Source organism: Eumetopias jubatus, unplaced genomic scaffold, assembly GCF_037043125.1.
Source record: "Eumetopias jubatus isolate StellerSeaLion01/CBP00866 unplaced genomic scaffold, mEumJub1_p1.0 scaffold_11, whole genome shotgun sequence".
Taxonomy (NCBI): Eukaryota; Metazoa; Chordata; class Mammalia; order Carnivora; family Otariidae; genus Eumetopias; species Eumetopias jubatus.
The window spans coordinates 45,122,960-45,142,368 of NW_028274817.1; the positions used below are offsets into that span (position 1 = coordinate 45,122,960).

The 19,409-nt window shown below is 39.9% G+C and overlaps 2 protein-coding genes across 2 annotated transcripts in view; both read left to right on the forward strand.

The window, feature by feature from the left end:
* Positions 1–19,409, forward strand: part of LOC148163056 (interphotoreceptor matrix proteoglycan 1-like) — a 133,950-nt gene that overhangs the window by 37,264 nt on the left and 77,277 nt on the right. Inside the window, 5 exon segments of the mRNA XM_088028551.1 lie at positions 2,140–2,204; positions 4,701–4,708; positions 8,897–9,049; positions 14,977–15,035; positions 19,049–19,069. Of these exon segments, the coding sequence (XP_087884677.1) occupies positions 2,140–2,204; positions 4,701–4,708; positions 8,897–9,049; positions 14,977–15,035; positions 19,049–19,069 (306 nt within the window).
* LOC114203178 (retinoid-binding protein 7) lies at positions 8,037–8,544 on the forward strand. The gene has a single exon (XM_088028969.1). It carries the CDS (start codon positions 8,037–8,039, stop codon positions 8,439–8,441), a length of 405 nt encoding a protein of 134 aa, XP_087885095.1. The 3' UTR covers positions 8,442–8,544.

Consider the following 19,409-nt stretch of genomic DNA (forward strand, 5'->3'; position numbering starts at 1 on the left):
TTTTTATTTAACACTTCCTCGCTTTACCTTATTTTCCTGTAAGAGTTTAAACTCCTCAAGGGCAGGAACCTTTTGATATCTCTCCACCCACCACCACAGACCTGAGCAAAATCCTCATATATTTTTGTTAATTGATACATCTACCCAACCACTCTTTAGAAATTTTTAAAAAGTTACGAGAAGAAATAATGTGATTGAGGAAAATCTTAGTACTAGAGTATTAACTTTGTTCACAAGACACAGAGATATTCACTCTTCTGATTTAACTCTAGGATGATACTTATTTCTCCATTTTCAAAAAAAGAGAAAGAAAGCAAAGCAGAGGCCATCCATCCATAAGAAAAATCCAACAGAATGTACCAAGACTTGATAGAAAAACATTACAAAGTACAGGAAACAGCTAACCCAAGACAGAAAGAGAAAGAAATAGAACCATCCCATCCACTCCTGTGTCTACCAACATGGCTAGAAAGAATTGCTAAGGAGCAAGAGACAAACATTTTACATTAACTATGATTACCAAGTTGGGAAGAAAGGAAGGAAGGAAGGAAGGCAGGCAGGCAGGCAGGCAGGCAGGCAGAAAGCCAGGCCTGTTATTTCAAACCTTTCTAGGAAGACAAAGCAGGACATTTTCTCACCTGACTAGCCCATAAATCTGCCAGTTTCAAATGACTTTAAAATAAAAACCACTGAAAGAACCCAGTGCCCCAGCTTCCCAAATTATAGCTTCTAAGTGATGGTCTAGATTGCCACTGTCATGGCAGAATCACACCCAGTGGCAAAGGATGAGGAAATAGCATCTGACACAGGATCCTGCACAAAGTGGGCTGTTGACTTGTAACTAATGCCATAGCCAGCGCTTTGATAACTATTCCTTTTGGTTGTTTTCTTTTTACAGCAAGGTAAAACAAGGATACCAAAGTTATAATAGGAGGAAAGAGATCGTACTATGAACAAAGTTCTAAAAAGTGAAAGAAAAAAGGAAAATTGTCTAAATCACAAATGCTCTAATGTTTGATATGAGATCTTCATAAATATGATATCCATAAAAACTATTTCTTAAGTATATAGCATAATACCAGTAGAAACAAACAAGAATACCTAATTCCGAAACAGTCTGAATTTATATTTAGCCTGTGTGCACCAATATAGTCCTCCATGTTTACATCTATTCTGATTGGTCAGAGCCCATGCCAGGCCAATGGATATTTTGTATATTACCTCTATTAGGACTTTGGGGAAATTGCATGTGTTAGAAATACGTATGTAGATGGTCCCATTGTCTATAGCCAATCTAGATGACCTTACAACACAGAGCACCTAGCCATTCCCTTTGGTCTTCTCATCATTGTAAATCACAGAAAGCTGGATCAAATATACTGGTTAACTATGACTAAATTGTACTAATACAGACATAAGCTAATAAGACCTAATAGCTTATAGTAACAGATTTTTCAGTGAGCTTCAAAAGATATCACTACTGCTACTCCTTTCTATATAAAGCTTGCTAGAATGGGCCAATGTTATAACAGACAGATGTACAACCATGCCCTTGGATTTGCCCTTAGATATCTTCCGGACTGCCACTACAAACCTACCCATAACTCCTGCAGACAATGGTTGTGTCCAGAATAGGGATTTAATACACCTGTGTTATCCAGAAATCTCCCTCTCTCCTATTACTATAACCACAAGAGTTACTTTAGTAAGTAAACTTAAGGACTTTCTGGATTTGCAGGTTTGAGGATCTGAGATTTTAGCAAGAACATTCAGTCATAGGTCATGTCATGCAATTATCTTTGATGTCAAGGACACAGTGCAAACACAATGGGACTATAAAACATCAAGCCCCAAAGACCAGTTTTGCTTATGGCAAAAATGCTCCTGAGGACCACATGAAAGATGCTTAAGGAAAACCCTGGAGTCAAACATAACCATTTTCAGGAGTTGTGTGAATTTTTCTTTGGTGAAAATATATTTGTAGATTACTTCTATAATGAAAGAAATAGGCAAACCCAGTTTTAAAGGGTTTTTCTCTAATTTTTAGGTCTACTGAGTATAGGAAAAGTAAGTGCATTTCCCCTATTGTTACCAAGCTCCTTTTCACCACCTCTTCTTTCTTTTCTGCTGTGGTGATAGAAAAGATGAAATATCTACAGCGGAGACATTCGGAGAGCCTGGTGAGACCCCTGTGTTTTCTACAGGTAAGCTTAGATCTCCTCATTCACCTGCTCCTGAACCTTAATTCAAGTGATCATGAAAGTATATTATTTAAAAAGCAATCCTTAATTGAAGTTGACAAAATTTATAATGTACTTTCTCAAAGCTAACTGATATTTCTAACTTTATAAAGTAATTTAAATGCATTGCATAAAACTTGAAAATCTAGAAAAGAATAAAGGTAAAGCCAAATCACCCATTATCCTTCAACTTGGAGACAATCATTACCAATATTTTCAAACAAATAAGTTCAAGATAAATATCTGTCTTGCACCCTTTATATATTCACAAATGGAAAAATTAAGCAGATCTCATCGGCAAAACCATTTAACTGTAACATATTTAGGATGGCCCCAGACTAGGATAGCACCTAGAAGAGAAGAATGGAGAATTCAACTAGGATCAAAAGCATGAGTTATATTTTTCTCAAGAACATATTTATGTGATCTTAAAAAAAAAAATGAGGTAAGAAGGCACCCGACATCTGTAAATTCCAGAATGACAGAAAAAGTGTATGAAATTTTGACTTTGTTCTAATGTAAACTTCTCCAATCTCATTTTTGTGCCTGTAATGTTTTTAATTTCCACAGATGTTGCCTTGGACCCTTCCCTCTCACTCTGGATGTCACACTCTTCAATGACACCAAGAAGCCTACAATAGTAAGAAGTTCTGAGAGTCAATCTAGCTCTTCACATGCCTGGTTTTGTTTTATTAGTAACACAAGAAAAGAGAATGGGTGAATTGGCCATTTAGTATTACTAGTGCTGCATTTTTATCACTCCAATTAAGAGTCAGTGACTTTGTTCTATTCAGGATTATTCCTTCCTCTAGGGACTGAGGGAAGAAGAGATTGAAAACTAGAATAAGGTGGGAGGAATTGCAAGAAGCAACTTAATTATAAACTCCAGGACTGCAGGGGCCCTTTTCCCCCCAGTACCTAAGGGAACCTCATCTACAGCAGGTACTCACCAAGCACTAGAATAAATGAATGAATAAAACCTATCAATCAGTCAGTCAAGCTCCTTCTCCACTAAAGTGTATTCTTGTGCTGACAGTAAGAGTAGAAGTTTTGCTTTCAGTCATGGCCAGCATAAATAGGTCAGACAAATATCAAAATGATTGAAATCCTGCATGTCAAATGGGGAAAAATAAAGTCGGTGTTCTCAGGCAAAGAGGAACACTGGCTACACTGCTCTCTTTGTGTGAAAAGGCATGAAGGAGGAGAGGATATGTTACAGAATTTAATGTCGGCTATCAAAAAAGGGGGACATTTTAACCGCTCCAAAATCTTTGAGCCAGACATTTGATGCTGAAGCGGGGAAACTGTCTTTACTCGGGAGTGACAGGGCTGGGGCAGCATGAGGTGGGCAGCAAGTTCAGAAGGGAGCAGGAGTACAGGGGTGACACGTCTGAGCCCAGATCTTCTCATCCTTACGCTTCCACTGCAGCCAGACTTATCTGCCCTGTGGTTTGTGAGACTTCACTACCCTTTCCTCTCCTGGGAACCTCGCCGCAAGGCATGGATCAAAGCCCAGGCAGTGAGGACGAGAAGGACAAGAAGTTCAGTCTCACCAGCTCTACGTGAAAATTCAGGGATGAGAAACCCACTGCCCATTCTATCTGGCCTGTAGGCCAGATGGCTATGGATTTGCTGGAACTATTGCTATGAACAAATAATTAAAATTTCCATTTTTCTCAAAAATACTATTCCATGAACAGTGAAAAGTGCTGTTGGAAAATATTATTGAGATTAAATGTATTTACTATAAAATTTCAAAGACAATTCTAGTTTGCCTTCTCTTTTCCCACATTACTTGTGTCCCATGTTCTTCAAAATCTAATATAGGTCCCCCCTTCTGCAGTAACTATCCCCTGAACATTTCATTTCATACTCACCACATCCCCCTCTTATCCTTTTCACCACCTGCATCTATCACTTATTCTTTCATTCACCAACATTTTACTAAAATCCTCTCATGTGCCAGACATTGGGGTATGTGCCAAAGATCCTAAGATGAATAAGACACGGTTCCTGCCTTCAAGAAATTTATAATGCAAAATAAGTACAAAATAATCTAAATGCTGTACATGAGGATGGCAGATGTACAGAATGGAACAAAATGATAGACCAGAACAGGTTGCAAAGCATGTAACCCCCAGTCATGTATATTCACAGAGAGTTTTGTGCATAAGTGGCCCCCCCTTTTTTTTTAACTTTGGGAGATTTAATGAAGTGTGAGAATCATACTGGATTCAGGAGATTATATGTGGGGTGACAAGATTAGCATATAAAAAGACTGTAGGTGAGTATGGCATAGGTATTAAATGAGAAATTCAAATATTATTCATTGCTCCAGGAGTTTAGAGGAGGCAAAGATTTCTGCCCTAAGTGATCAGAGAAAATACTATTTTAAATGAACCATAAAATATTAGTAAGAAGTAAAAAAAGTGTGTATGTGTGTGTGTCCCCATGTTTTAGTGCTGGAGGTGAGCATGGGGAGCAGTGAGGAGGGTCTCCAGTCAGGAAATTAGCACAAGCAATGTGATAGCTCATCAACAGTGAACAAGCTATCTGGTAGTCGGTGCAGGGAGAAATGACACGGACTACAACTGTTCAAGCAGCAAAAATTCCATTTATAATTGCACCAAAAAAAAAAAAAATAAGATATCTAGGAATAAACCTAAGCAAAGAGGTGAAAAACCTGTACTCTGGAAACTATAAAATACTGATGAAAGAAACTGAAGATGATACAAAGAAATGGAAAGGCATTCCTTGCTCATGGATTGGAAGAATAAATATTGTTAAAATGTCTATACTACCCAAAGCGATTTACACATTTAATGCAATCCCTATCAAAATACTGATAGGATTTTTCACAGAGCTAGAACAAAGAATCTTAAAAATTGTATGGAACCACAAAAGACCCCAAATAGCCGAAGCTATCTTGAAAAAGAAGAGCAAAGCTGGAGGCATCACAATTCTGGACTTCAAGTTATACTACAAAGCTGTAGTAATCAAAACAGTATGGTACTGGCACACACACACACACACACACACACACACACACACACACACAAATAGACATATAGATCAATAGAACCGAATTGAAAACCCAAAAATAAACCCACAACTATATGGTCAACTAATCTTCAACAAAGCAGGAGAGAATATCCAATGGGAAAATGACAGTCTCTTCAACAAATAGTGTTGGGAAAACTGGACAGCAACATGCAAAAGAAAGAAATTGGACCACCTTATTATACCATACACAAAAAATAAATTCAAAATGTATTAAAGACCTAAATGTGAGACAGGAAACCATCAAAATCCTAGAAGGGAATACAGGCAGTAACCTCTTTGACTTCAGCCATAGCAACTTATTTCTAGATATATCTCCCGAGGCAAGGGAAATAAAAGCAAAAATAAACTATTGGGACTACATCAAAATAAAAAGCTTCTACACAGTGGAAAAAATAATCAATAAAGCTAAAAGGCAGCCTTCGGAATGGGAGAAGATATTTGTCAATGGCATATCTGATAAAAGGTTAATATCCAGAATATATAAAGAATTTGTAAAACTCAACACCCAAGAAACAAATGATCCAATTTAAAAAAGGGGCAGAAGACATGAACATTTTTCCAAAGAAGACACACAGATGGCCAAGAGACATCTGAAAAGATGCTCATCATCACTCATCATCAGGGAAATGCAAATCAAAATTACAATGAGATATCACCTCACACCTGTCAGAACAGGTAAAATCAACAACACAAGAAATAATAGGTGTTGGCAAGGATGTGGCAAAAAAGGAACCCTCTTGCACTATTCGTGGGAATGCAAACTGATGGACTCTGGAGAATAATATGGAGGTTCCTCAAAAAGTTAAAAATAGAATTACCCTCCAGTCCAGTAATTGCACTATTAGGTATTTATCCAAATAATACAAAAACACTAATTCAAATGGATACATGCACCCCTATGTTTATAGCAGCATTATTTACAATAGCCAAATTATGGAAACAGCCCAAATATCTATCAGCTGATGAATGGATAAAGAAGATGTGGTGTATATGTATGCAATGGAATATTACTCAAACATCAAAAAGAATGAAATCTTGCCATTTGCAAGGATGTGGGTGGAGCTAGAGAGCATAATGCTAAGCTAAATAAGTCAGAGAAAGACAAATACCATATGATTTCACTCACATGTGGAATTTAAGAAATGAAACAGATGAACATGGGGGCAGGGAGAGAGAGAGAGAAACCAAGAAACAGACTCTGAACTATAGAGAACAAACTGATGGTTACCAGAGGGGAGGTGGGTTGGGGGATGGGTGAAATAGGTGATGGGGATTAAGGAGTGAACTTGTCGTGATGAGCACAGGGTGATGTATGGAAGTGTTGAATCACTATATTGTACACCTGAAACTAATATAATGGTGTAATTTAACTAACTGGAATTAAAATAAAAACTTAAAAAAATAGGATATACTACCTGGGCCTACTCAGTAGTTTAATAAAAAACAAAAACACAAATTTTAATGAAAAAAATATATAAAAAATAAAAAATAAATAAAATTGTTCAAGCAGATTGGGAACAGACTGGAGAGAGCCTCGACATCAGGAAAAAATGTTTGGATTTTTATTCCATAGGTAACAGAGTATTACTGAGGATGCTGGGTGAGAAGCATGGAAAAGTAATCCAGTGGCTAAGGATAAATTAGAAGACTTCTCACTAATACATCTAAAGAATTTATTTAAATGTCTCATGTGAACTTTAAATATGCCTAGTGAAATGGTAAGCTTCTAGAGGATAATACCATATGCCATATTTTCCTTTTAACTTCCCATATGTCCTAACACTGTTCTATACCCGTATAGATGCTTAATGTGTGTTACTTCAATGAATGAATGAATGAATGAAATCTTTTTGTTAAACAAACATCAGTAGTCTGGCAAGTGTGAATCTACATCCTCGGTGTGCCCTATTAAGGTTAGAGGCTATGCTGTTGTCCCATGGAAGAGAGGACCCTGTGATAAGAAATGAGGAGAAACTACATTGACTACCACCCACATGAGATTTGTCCCTCATGTCATTCTCCATTGGTTGGTCTCTTTCAGCCTCCACAGCTCTAATTTCACTAATAAGAGAATATGTACATTATCAAAGACATTCCGTTTTCTACAGACATGTTTTTTACTCTTTCAAGAAAGCTGTTCAGATTTCATGATCATCTGGCTACCCAATATTGAAAATCTGCTAAACCGCAAGTTTGAAACCCAGCTCTAGGCTTGCTCTGTACCCTGGGAGCCCAGGTGAATTCATAACAGTGAGAGACTCCTGCCTGCTCCCAGTCCAGACAGCAAGAAGGATGGCCTCTGGCCCTTGTGATCAGAGGCCAAATCCAGCTCCTCAGAAGAGTGCTTCTCTTCTAAGTCACATGCTACCAAAGGTGGCCCAAATATGCCATTCCCTCTGAGAGATATTTCGAACCCTCTCTTGACCTGACAGTGCTTACTAACTAGTTTCAACGTGAAGTTTAAGCACAAATGGTCTCATTAAACCAGTTTAGACTCTTCTCTAAAAAAGATTGTATTAGTATCTCAGCATCCTTAGGTTATTTTGGGTAATCTGATCCTCATCAAAGAGTATTCACAAAGTTACCCAAGAATGTGGCACGATCCCAGTGATGCTCTGGCAGTATATATGAGTTATGAGGGTGTCTATATGTGTAAATGCTTTCATGAAGAGCACATAGTCATAAAATTACAGTGTTCTCGGCCGCCCGCGGCCGCCGTCGCCCTGCCGCGCCATGCCCGCCGACTTCAGCGGCACCTGGAACCTGCTCAGCAGCGACAACTTCGAGGGCTACATGCTGGCCCTAGGTATTGACTTTGCTACTCGTAAGATAGCCAAGTTGCTGAAGCCACAGAAAGTGATTGAGCAAAACGGGGATTCTTTTACCATCCACACATACAGCAGCCTGAGGAACTACCTTGTTACATTTAAAGTTGGAGAAGAATTTGATGAGGATAATAAAGGCCTGGATAACAAGAAATGCAAGAGCTTGGTCACCTGGGACAATGACAGACTCACCTGTGTCCAGAAGGGGGAGAAGAAGAACAGAGGCTGGACCCATTGGATCGAAGGGGACAAACTTCACCTGGAAATGTTCTGTGAAGGCCAAGTGTGCAAACAGACGTTCCAGAGAGCCTGAGCTGTATCCAGCCACAGAGCCCATGTGTGACTGCAGCTTAACGTTGAAATCTATCCCCACATGAACAGATGTTCGTCTGTCCTGGTTTGGCGATGGGAACTTGTGGTCCGAGAGATGTCCCACAGCCTGTACCAGAAGCCATTTACTCTAACTGGGGCAAAACGGCTCTGTTTCAATAAACCTGTCCAACAACCCTGACTTTTTTTCCTTCTAAAAAAAAAAAAAAAAAAAAAATTACAGTGTTCTCAAGGATTCTAAACAGTTAGCTCATTGGCGCTTTGGTACTTTGTCTCTCAATGAAATTCAGAGGACAATTCTAGTTAATAGGATTTCAATTCTAAAAGCACTTGAGCCTTCATAATACACTTCTTGAGACAATATTAATATATATTATTTAATATTACTCTATGCTTATGCTTCACATTAATAAAAGACTTTTGTTTTTTTTAATTTAGGAAGGAAAAGTTGAATCCACTAAGGTATCCAAGGGCCCACTGGAGCGGAAGGTGGAGCTGAGCATCACTCTGGCAAATCAGAGGTTCAAGGCAGAACTCACTGACTCCCAGTCCCCATATTATCAGGAGCTGGCAGCAAAGTCTCAACTCCAGGTAAGTGAACCCACCCCTCACAACCACAGCCCAAGTCATGAATCAGAATCTGAGAGCCAACAGGACCTAAACCATTTGAGCTAATAGCTCCAACTTCTTGTAACTAGGCCTTCATTTTTAACCATTAGAAAGAAATCAAAGGGGTGCCTGGGTGGCTCAGTTGGTTAAGTGACTGCTTTCAGCTCAGGTCATGATCCTGGAGTTCCAGGATCGAGTCCCGCATCAGGTTCCTTGCTCAGCAGGGAGTCTGCTTCTCCCTCTGACCCTCCTCTCTCTCATGCTCTCTCTCTATCATTCTCTCTCTCTCTCTCAATAAATAAATTAAATTAAATTAAATTAAATTAAAAAAGAAAGAAATCAAAAACTGCAATAGGTCCAAAAATGTTACAGCAAATGGATCTCTAGGAAAGTTTTTCTATTCTAGCTTCTCTATATTAAAAGTCACTTACATTTAGGTTTTCTTTAAATATTAGTAGGTTTTTAAATCTCCTTTAACTGAAAGTCACTAAGTACATATTCTAAAGCTCTAAAATGTTCATTTAAGCACCAACTAGGGTATATGCTGGGTTGAAATATGAATTTTTAACCCATATTGTCTTACATAATACTTCCACTTTTGCAGTTTAATGCAATTTCAAGCCCTGACATTTTTCATGGATAAAAGTGAAGGGCAATTATGCTGTCCATGCCATCCAGTAAACTTAGGAGCTATCTGAAGGTATCTCTTCCATCTCTGACCATCATCAGCTCTGCCCACCTCTTCACTTGCTGCAGGAGGAATCCAAAGCTCTGTGCTGACCGTGGCTTCTATACACCATGATAAAAGTCCTGCCTTCCTTTCCAGCCTCATCTTAACACTAGCTCCTGCCCATCCCCCGCCTTTGCACACTACAGGACATACAAACTGCTTGCAAATCTCTTCTCACCTTTAGCCTTTCCATATGCTGCCTCCTCTGTCTTCAGTGTCCTTTCCCTGGGTTTCATTTCACAAACTTCATCAAGGAAATTTCTCTCCGCCCATCCTGGGTTCAGTACCTCTCCTCTGAGCTAACACACAGTACCCACTGCTGTCACAGCAGTTATCACCCTGTCTTGAGACTGTTTGTTTACACGTCAGCGGCCTTTCTTGTCTCCCTTTCTCCCTTTCTTCTCCCTCTTCACCTCTTCACCCTCACTGCCTTCAGGCCCTGGGTGTCCCCTTGAAGGCAGGAACAGTTTCTTTATCTCTGAGGACTTACCTGCTAATACGGAGTTGGGATGCACTTAACTATTCAGTAACTGTAGAAATGCAACTGAAAAATAGATGCATTCATAAGATAACATAACCATGATCTACATTTATGGATAGCCCAAGCATCTCACACAGCATGGCCAGGGAACCCAGGCCCCTACTTCTCATATGTGGAGAATTCAAGGCTTACTTCCTCTCAACTGGAGAGAAGATGAATAAGCAAAAGTTTTAAACCTCCAACCACTCCCTGCATCACCGTTCAGTCAATAAAATGTAAAGAATCATTTCTACAAACTTCAAAGAGAAAGCATCAGTATGGGCTGTTTATGAACCAGAGAAGTACTTAGACATGGATTATTAGATAGAAAGAATTAAAGAATAGTCCTTTAACTTCCTATTTGTTCTTTGAAATATTCTTTTCAGAAAGTTCTTAGTATAGTCAGAGTATCTTCAAAATTGGATAGTTGGCCAAGATTCAAACCCAAGCAGCCTGGCACCAGAACCCCTGTCTTAACCATTATGCTAGACTTCCTATTTTTTCCCAAATAAATATCTAGGAGGTGGGGATTTTTGTACCATCATCAAATAAACATGTCCATTCTAGACTCTGAAAACCTTATTAGCAAGATGATGTCTTGCTCGGTCTGTTCCAGAGACCCATCACATCAGTCCTGCTGGTTCCTCTGCATGGTCGCTGGCTTTTCTGAAATAGAGCCCCTCTGCTTAGAGCATCTGTTCCCTTTCCAGGCTCCTGAGCAATCTAGACCACCTAGCAGCCTGCCAACACATAACTAACCAGCTAACTAACAACTAACCACAGCCCATACTTGCATCAGCACAGCCATTCAGGCCTCATCAGGAATTAATGGACAGTGCTTTGCAGTAATTTAATTTCCACAATAAAACTAATGAGCAATTTAATACAAATGTCAAAAGGAATGCTTAGTTGTTGTCTGAATGCTTTCTCCTGTGCAAACACTCAAGAGAACTCAACACGGCTGCCTTTTTATAGCCCCGTTAACATACATTCCAGCAGAATCAAGGAAGACCCTGCGCAGTTAGTACTATTAATAAGATTAACTGGGCACTTAATTAGCAATTTAGTGGTTAGCACTCCATGATTGGAAGGTCCCCAGAAGATTATTTAGCAGAATTAACTGACGGCCTTTGTCATTTCCTCCCCAGATGCCTTCTGCACCCTCCTAAGCAGAGCTGACTCTTAATCAATCACAGGCAGGTTCACAAAGAGGACATGGACAGTAAGCAAAACTCCCCTCCACTGCAGCCAGTGCTGTGAAGCACTCCTGGAGGGGAGGACGGCTCTCCCTGGGGATGTTCCCTGCTGTCCATGCTGCAGCTATGGGCTTCTCTGGAAGCAGTTCTGTGCTTGATTGATTGTTTTCATCCGTATAACAGCATCTCTGATACCCTGGACAAGAAAGAGGAACAAGTCAGGGTCTGAATCTTCTGCCCCAGAAACTGCTGCTCACACTTAAACGTTCAGTCCCAGACGTTGTTACTGGAATGGCATGACAAATGCCTTGTGGCCCCAGAGCCATTTGTCACGGGAGGCCAGAACAGACCCGAAGCACGTACACAGCTCCCTCCTACCTGCCCCCATAATAAAGACCAGATCCACATCACCTAAACTCCTAGCTCTCCTCTGTTAAACCTGTGGTGGGGTTGGTAGTGGAGGCACAGAAACTTATTACTCAGGCTCCCTGCCCCGGACCCTCATCCTGTCCATCCCCCCATTGAGTCTTTCAAAAACAACTGACCGAAGCCTTGCTCTGTCTGCTCTTGTCAGGCTCCATGGTATGTGGCCACTGAGGAAGTAAAAGAAAATTGGGCTATTAAGGAGCTAGTAATCCAGTAGGAGAGAGAAAGACTAAGTAAATCAATAATGCAATATCATCGACTCTTTGCCCATTGTGTGTCAGGCACTTATTAGTTATTCCTTACAGGAACCTCACAGTATAGGTATTGTTATCCCTTTTTGGCTAAGGAGATCAGATTCAGAGAGACTGAGCAATAAACTCAAGGCCTTACAGCTAGAAAGTACCAGAACCAGTATTTAAACTCAAGCCTACAGAGCTACCTCACCACCCAAAAGCTGGCCTACCTTCATCACTGCAGTTACTAAATACTCAGGGGAGTAAAACTATTTTTAACATTGATGCAAGAAAATATGATTTAGGAGGTAAAGCAGTCTGCTGGAAAAAGAAATCCGTGATGCATTTCAAAGCCCAGTGTAAGTGATTTGGGGATTATCGGGGCATCACTGCCCTCGTCCTTGGCATAGATAATGTAGAGTCAGCAGCAATTTTAGATACAGTGACAATGCAGTGGCACGTCGATGAGTTTAGAGAATGAAGAGAGGCACTCAAGTCAATTAAACAAAACTTGCTGAGTCCCTACTATGTGGATGATGATCTGCTACGTACTGAGAGGGAGGGAGATGAAGATGAGTAAATAAGACATGGTCCCTGAGCCCAAGGAGCATAATGTCAGTGAGGGAGACATCATGCAGCTCAGCTCATAGACTGTTTTATGGGACATGCTGTAATAAATTCTAGAGTAGTAGGGAGAAGAAATAATTGAGCCTGACTTCAGAGCTCTACAGATGCTTTTCAATAGAGAATGTGTTTGGGGCGCCTGGGTGGCTCAGTCGGTTAAGCATCTGCCTTTGGCTCAGGTCCTGATCTCAGTGTCCTGGGATTGACCCTTGCATCAGGCTTCCTGCTCAGCAGGGAACCTGTTTCTCCCCCTGCACATGCTCTCCGCTCTCCCTCTTCGCCCCCCCGTCTCTATCTCTCTCAAATAAATAAATTCAATCTTTAAGAAAATAGAGAATGCATTTGAGCTGGTTTTGAAAGATGGGGGAATGGGAAGTCAAAAAGCAGAAGGTAGAAGTTGCATCTTGGGCTAAAGGGGAAAAAAGTCATAGAAGTCTGGAGGAAGTACATGTTGTATTTGAGGAGAGATAGGCCTTGGTTTAGTGAGACTAGAGGATACAGTATTGACCAAGGGGGTAATGATGACAGGAAGAACAAATGATAAAGTACTTGGGGAATGGAGGCAGTAGATTGTGGAGGGTCTTAAATGCCATTCTAAAGAATTGGACCTTCTTCAAAGGGCAGTGCAGCCCATCAAGGGATTTTTAGTAAAGAACAACAGATATGGAATGATTACCCTTGGAAATAAAAACGTGGTCAAGGAGACATCTCCTTCTTTTCCTCCTGCCCCAACATATCCCTCCCCCAAAATTTCTCCTTCCTTTCCTCACGCACACCAAGAAAACTCTTTCAGCAATATAGGAGGGGAGATGCGAAGGGTATGCCTGCCATGGGAATAAGAACATGGTGGAAACAAAATGTATATGGGATTCAAACCACTCGAAGTTGGTAACTGGATGTGAGGGGAACAGAAGGAAGGTATTAGGGTTGCTGGGTTTTCTGGCATGGAAGATGCACAATAAGTGTTTATGAACCTGACTAGGATAGAGACCCAGGAGGAAAGGCAGATTTGGAAAGAAGAGAATGACTCTGGTTTGGACACATTTAATTATTGATCAAGTTGGGATATTCATGTGTAGAACTCAAAGCTAGGTCTCAGGTGATCACTGAAGCCGTGGGAGAAAATGAGATCCCCCGAGGAGAGGCAGAGGAGGGTGGACACAGGGAAGAAAGGACCGTGCCAGGTCCCTGCTTACCTGTTCAGCCTCACTTTCACCCTGCGCTCCCCTCCAAGCTTCACTACTAATCAATCCCTTCCTCTTGGTCTCTCTTGCCTCCCAGCCTGCACAGGAGTGAGCTGGATGGGGCAGTGCCCATCTATGTGGCAGTGTGTCCCAAGAGCCTAGTGGGGTACCTACAGTCAAGCTTACTGAATAAGTGGGAGAGTGAGATAAGGAGGCTGAGAATGCAAACTTCCAGAGTCTTTATATTTAAAGTAGAGAGTGAAGACAATAAGATGGAGTAAAGAAGACTAAGAAAGTGGTCCTTGAGATAGAAGAAGAACCAGAAAAAAAAGCAGGCACACCATGGAAGAGGAATGGAAAATGCCAGTGGATTTGGAGAGAGCCAAGAGACAACAGCCTGGAGAAAATCCCCCCTCCTGGGCAAAGTCAGAGGCATTTTGATTTTAGTAATCTCTTTAACATTATATTTTCCAAATCATCTCATTCAACTCAGAAAATATAATAGTTATTCTGTGTATAAATAAAAATACTGTAGCCAAAAAAGTTTCTTCCAAGTACCACCTTAAAGTTATTTCATATTCTATTTAAAGTAACCATTAAAGTGCATCATTAACTACCCAATTGCAGCTTTTTTTTTTTTTTAAGAGAAAGAGAAAGTGTGGGGTGGGGAGAGGCAGAGGGAGAGGGAGAAAGAGAATCTTAAGCAGGCTCCACTGAGATCATGACCTGAGCCAAAATCAAGAGCCAGATGTTTAAACAACTGAGCCATTGAGGCCCCCCCCCAATTGCAGCTTTTAAATAAATAGCAAAACACTTTCCTCTGGATTTCAGAAAAAAATAACTAAGAACAAAGAGTTTGGCCTCAATAGTTGCTTCACTTTTCCATTTTCATATTTTTCCCCAAACTCCTCAAAAGTGTTTAGGCTTTTTTTCAGTTAGGCAAGATCTGACCCGGTAGAGTCAAAGAGGGTTTCATAAATTTCTTTCTTTCTACAGATGGAAAAGGTATTTAAGAAACTTCCAGGATTCAAAGAAATCCACGTGCTAGGATTTAGGTAAGTAAGAGAATCGGACTCTTCTCAATTTTTAAATTACTTTCTCCCTGTCCTTTTTTAAAAGCAGTGTCATGAGGATTACAAGGTTCTTCCCCTCTGCCCCACAGTTGTTTAGCCCTGCCAGATCCTGAAAACTGAATACATTTCAGATAAAGGAATTGTCTAATTAGAACATGACTCTAGGTGATTTTTTTTAAGGGATAACACAGGAGCTGTATTCCTTCCTCCCTCTGTAGTCAGAAACACTGCTCTCTGCAGAGAGCTAATCTGCTGTCCTTGGCAATGTTATTAATGAACCTCTTAGGAGAACACCTCAGTAGAGACAGGTCAAAAGAAGCAATTAGTTACCTTGGTGTCTGATTGCCTGGTTCCCTGTTGAATGTTAAATATCATCATCATTGAAATGAATCAGGCTGGCCCTAGGGAATCAGGTGAAACTAATAAAAAGTAGTACCTATGGGGATAAGGAAGTTGAAGGAACGGGGTAGAAGGGGACAGAGACAGAAACAATACTTCCCAAAATGTACATTTTATTATCATTTTGACATCTGAGCTATAGTAATGCATTACCACACAACAATTATTAAATTACAATTTTAAATAAAGGAAATGAAATTAAAGAATAGTGCCATGCTAAAGCAGGGTTGAGTTATGTTCCCCTGGCTTCCCCACAAGCAGGCCTATATCCCTTATCATCTCAACACTCTATAATCTAGGTGGGTTCATGATTTTTGGCAAGCAGTTTTGCATCCTCTTTCTACGTTCTCATTCAAAACATCTACAGGCAGGGTCATAATATATTTTTTAAAATGTGCCACAGGGTATATGTCAGCCCCAGTGTGTCAGAATGAGACTCCCTGCCCCAAGGGGGTTTGTAAAGTGGGTAGAGAAGGCCTCCCCCGAAGTACTTCCTGGCCCCTCCACCGCCTCTTGTCTTAAAGCCAGAAGGTGCCCAGAGCAAGTTTCCATCCTCACAAAGAATAGCTTCTGGGCGATCTCCATCTGTTCTTTCCTTTCAAAGCTATCAGGCCCCTCTGATTTGTATGACTCCAGAGGAAGAAAGTATTGAAAAGTGAAAGTTATAAAAGATGAAACCTTTAATATGTACCACAGCAGACTCATTTTTCTTTATTTCAAGGTGGTGCTCCACAATATTCCATGTGAAATCAGATGGATTAGAGAGAAATAAAAGGTGATAGTAGAATATTCTGCATAGATGGCAAGGTCTTCTGGACAAGCCACTGCAGCTAAAGAGCAGATGTTTCATTTAAAGCTGAAGGAAATGATACGAACAGTCCTCCTGGTGAATGTTCAAATTGCTCATTAAGCCCTCCCTTCAAATAAATGAAAAACTAATAAAAAAAATCTATTTCAGGAGAAAACAAAAATGTTAGGATGATGCAATTCACAAGGTAAAAAAGGTATATCCACTGAAGCTGCATTTTCCCCATGTGTTTATCTCTGTAAGACTTCATTCTTATTCCTGCCAAAAATGCTTATAAAGTAAATTTGACCATATATTCCCAATGATTTCCATTATGGAATGAATATTTAGTCTCCCAGAAAACATTTTGACCCTGACTATTATAAACAATATGCTTACGAGTATGGCAAACTTTTAATCATAACTAACAATGTTCAGAATATAGTAAACTTAGTAAGAAGGAAATTGCTTTCTCATGGAGCCAGATCCCCTAAAACCCTATGAGTCTCCTGATACTGTCTTTATGTCAGCTCATTTGTATAAAACCTGATCTACAATTTAATAAGTATGTTTTTTATTAGTGACCTCATTTGATTCTCCCAACACAACTGGGAAGTTGTGAGGACATCTATTGTTAACACAATGATAAGGACGAACAGAAAAAGATCCACTTTAAATACTGCTTTATCCCTTACAGCGAATATGGGAAACTATTAACAATCATTTAATCTGGTTGGAGGGTATACTCTTTCAAAGACTAGTTCATAAATGTCCATAGCAGCTTTATTTGGAAGAGCTGAGGACTGGAAACAATCCAAATGTCCATCAACAGGGCAATAGATAACACAAATTGTGGACTATTGTTACCGTAGACGACTACTCAGCAGAGGAAGGAACTATTAGAATACACAGCAATATGGTTTCATCTCAGAATAACTATGTTGAGTGAAGTAAGACAGAGGAGAGGGAGTATATTATTATTCCATTTATATGTAACTCTAGAACACACAAACTAATCTGTAATGACAGAAAACAGATCAGTAGTTGCTTGGGGAGGGTGAGACAGAAAGGATAGGAGGGAAGGGTTTCAAAGGGGCATGAGTAAACCTTTGGGAGGAATTAATTTGTTTGTGGTAATGGTTGCACAGGTGTATAGTATCAAACTGAGATCAAATTGTACACCTTCAACATGTGCAGTTTGTTTCATGACAATTATATTTCAATGCAATATACATATATTTTTTTAAATGAGCAGGACTAGGGTCTTGGCTCAGGAAGCCCTGCCTCTCTCCAAACTACAAGCCACTGCTGAAATAAGCAGGCGGCAGGCCCTAAATGAATGTCTAGTTGGTACAGAAGTCCCTCCCACAGAGCAGCCCCAATGATAAAGTCATAGATTCTCCCCTGCTTCCAGAGAAGGAAAGTAGTAGCAGTCTATTTCAGTCATATTTTATCAAGGGATAAAAGTTAAATGAATTCAGGGGCGCCTGGGTGGCTCAGTCAGTTAAGCATCTGCCTTCGGCTCAGGTCATGATCCCAGGGTCCTAGGATCAAGCCCCAGCATCGGGGTCCCTGCTCATCAGGGGAGTCTGCTTCTCCCTCTCCCTCTCCCTCTGCCTGCCACTCTGCCTACTTGTGCTTTCTATCTCTGTGTCAAATAAATAAATAAAATCTTAAAAAAAGAAAAGTTAAATGAATTCATACTCCAGGCAGAAAGAGCAGCAACACAAATCCCATCACACGTGTAGAACGTCTTTGTCAACAAATATCATCTGAAATGTAAGATGAGAAAGCTGAATATAGCTTTTAAACTAAATTCATATATATGCCCAGAGAAGTCCAAAATCTATTTGTCAGTTTGATGACCAAATGGCCTCTTCTGAGGCATGGGCAGGTAGTGGCATAGAAAACGGGCCCAGGCTTGAAGTCAAGCAGGACAGAGTTCAAACCCTGGCTCTGCCACCTTCCAACTAACAACTTCTCCTCTGTGTATGTGTTCCTTTTTCTGTAAAATGGGGATTGTGTTGTCGAAAAGACTAAATGAGGATGCATATAAACTGCCTGGCACGGACCACCCACTCAGTAAACAGGTGTTTATTTTTCTTGCAACCTATTCCATGATGAATTGTACCATCCCCTCAAGGCTTACTGATTAAAGCAATTTGAAAAATAATCAGTGAACCAAACGCCAGTTCCAGTGTCCAGTCTCAGATAAATTACTTCCAGGATTAAATTAATCATTTAATGCTACTCAGAGGGTGAGAAATTCATTTATAAAATACTTTCTTTAAAAACTTCCTGGTACCAGCACCACCCAAAATGTAAGGTGTTTATGATGTATTTGCCATCTCTTTGGGAAGAATATGAAGAAGTCAAAGAGTTTACAAAGAGAACCAGAAGTACATGTTGAACACTGCATCTGAGACAAATGAGGTACTATATGTTGGCTAATTGAATTTAAATTAAAAAAAATAAAAATAAAAAGTATATACAATCTTTGAACAAAGATTGAATCCTAATCAGAAACATCATATAATTCTGTTTACTTCCTGAGATTCATATGGCTCTCAAAATTCCCATCCAAATTCTGATGGCAGTTTATGTATTTCCTTCAAAGCTCTGGGCAAACTTGGGAAACAATGGAAAGAAATCTCTCTCTCTCTCTCTCTCTCTCTCTCTCTGTGTGTGTGTGTGTGTGTGTGTGTGTGTGTGTGTGTCTGGTATATGAAATGATTCAGTAAATGTCTTAATAAATCTCATAAAAATTCTTTCTCCCTTGCATGTTCCCATTGCATATGGTGAAATGAAGACCAAAGAAAGGAAGAGATGGGTAATTTGGACTTTTCTAATGTTTTGAAATATAGTACCTTTTCCCCCACAAATTTATATGCTGATCTTTTACAAGTAATTTTTACATACAAAGTCTGGGATAAGCCAATGACTTTTTATTGGTGTCTTATTTAAACGAGAGTAATTGATCAGTTACTCGGTAGTAGAAAAAAACTCAAGTCAAAATCACTACGTGAGATATGTAAACAATGATTTGATCAGTGAAAGTGTATTCTGTAAAACTCAAAATCTAATTAGAAAAACATAGAAACACATTTCTGTGGGGCAAGCATGTTTTAACAACTTCTTAAATATCATTTGTGATGGGAAATTGTCTGTCT

Bases quoted from the DNA above. Each gene is read 5' to 3' on its own strand.
- LOC114203178 (XM_088028969.1), top strand. From the start codon at position 8,037: ATGCCCGCCGACTTCAGCGGCACCTGGAACCTGCTCAGCAGCGACAAC.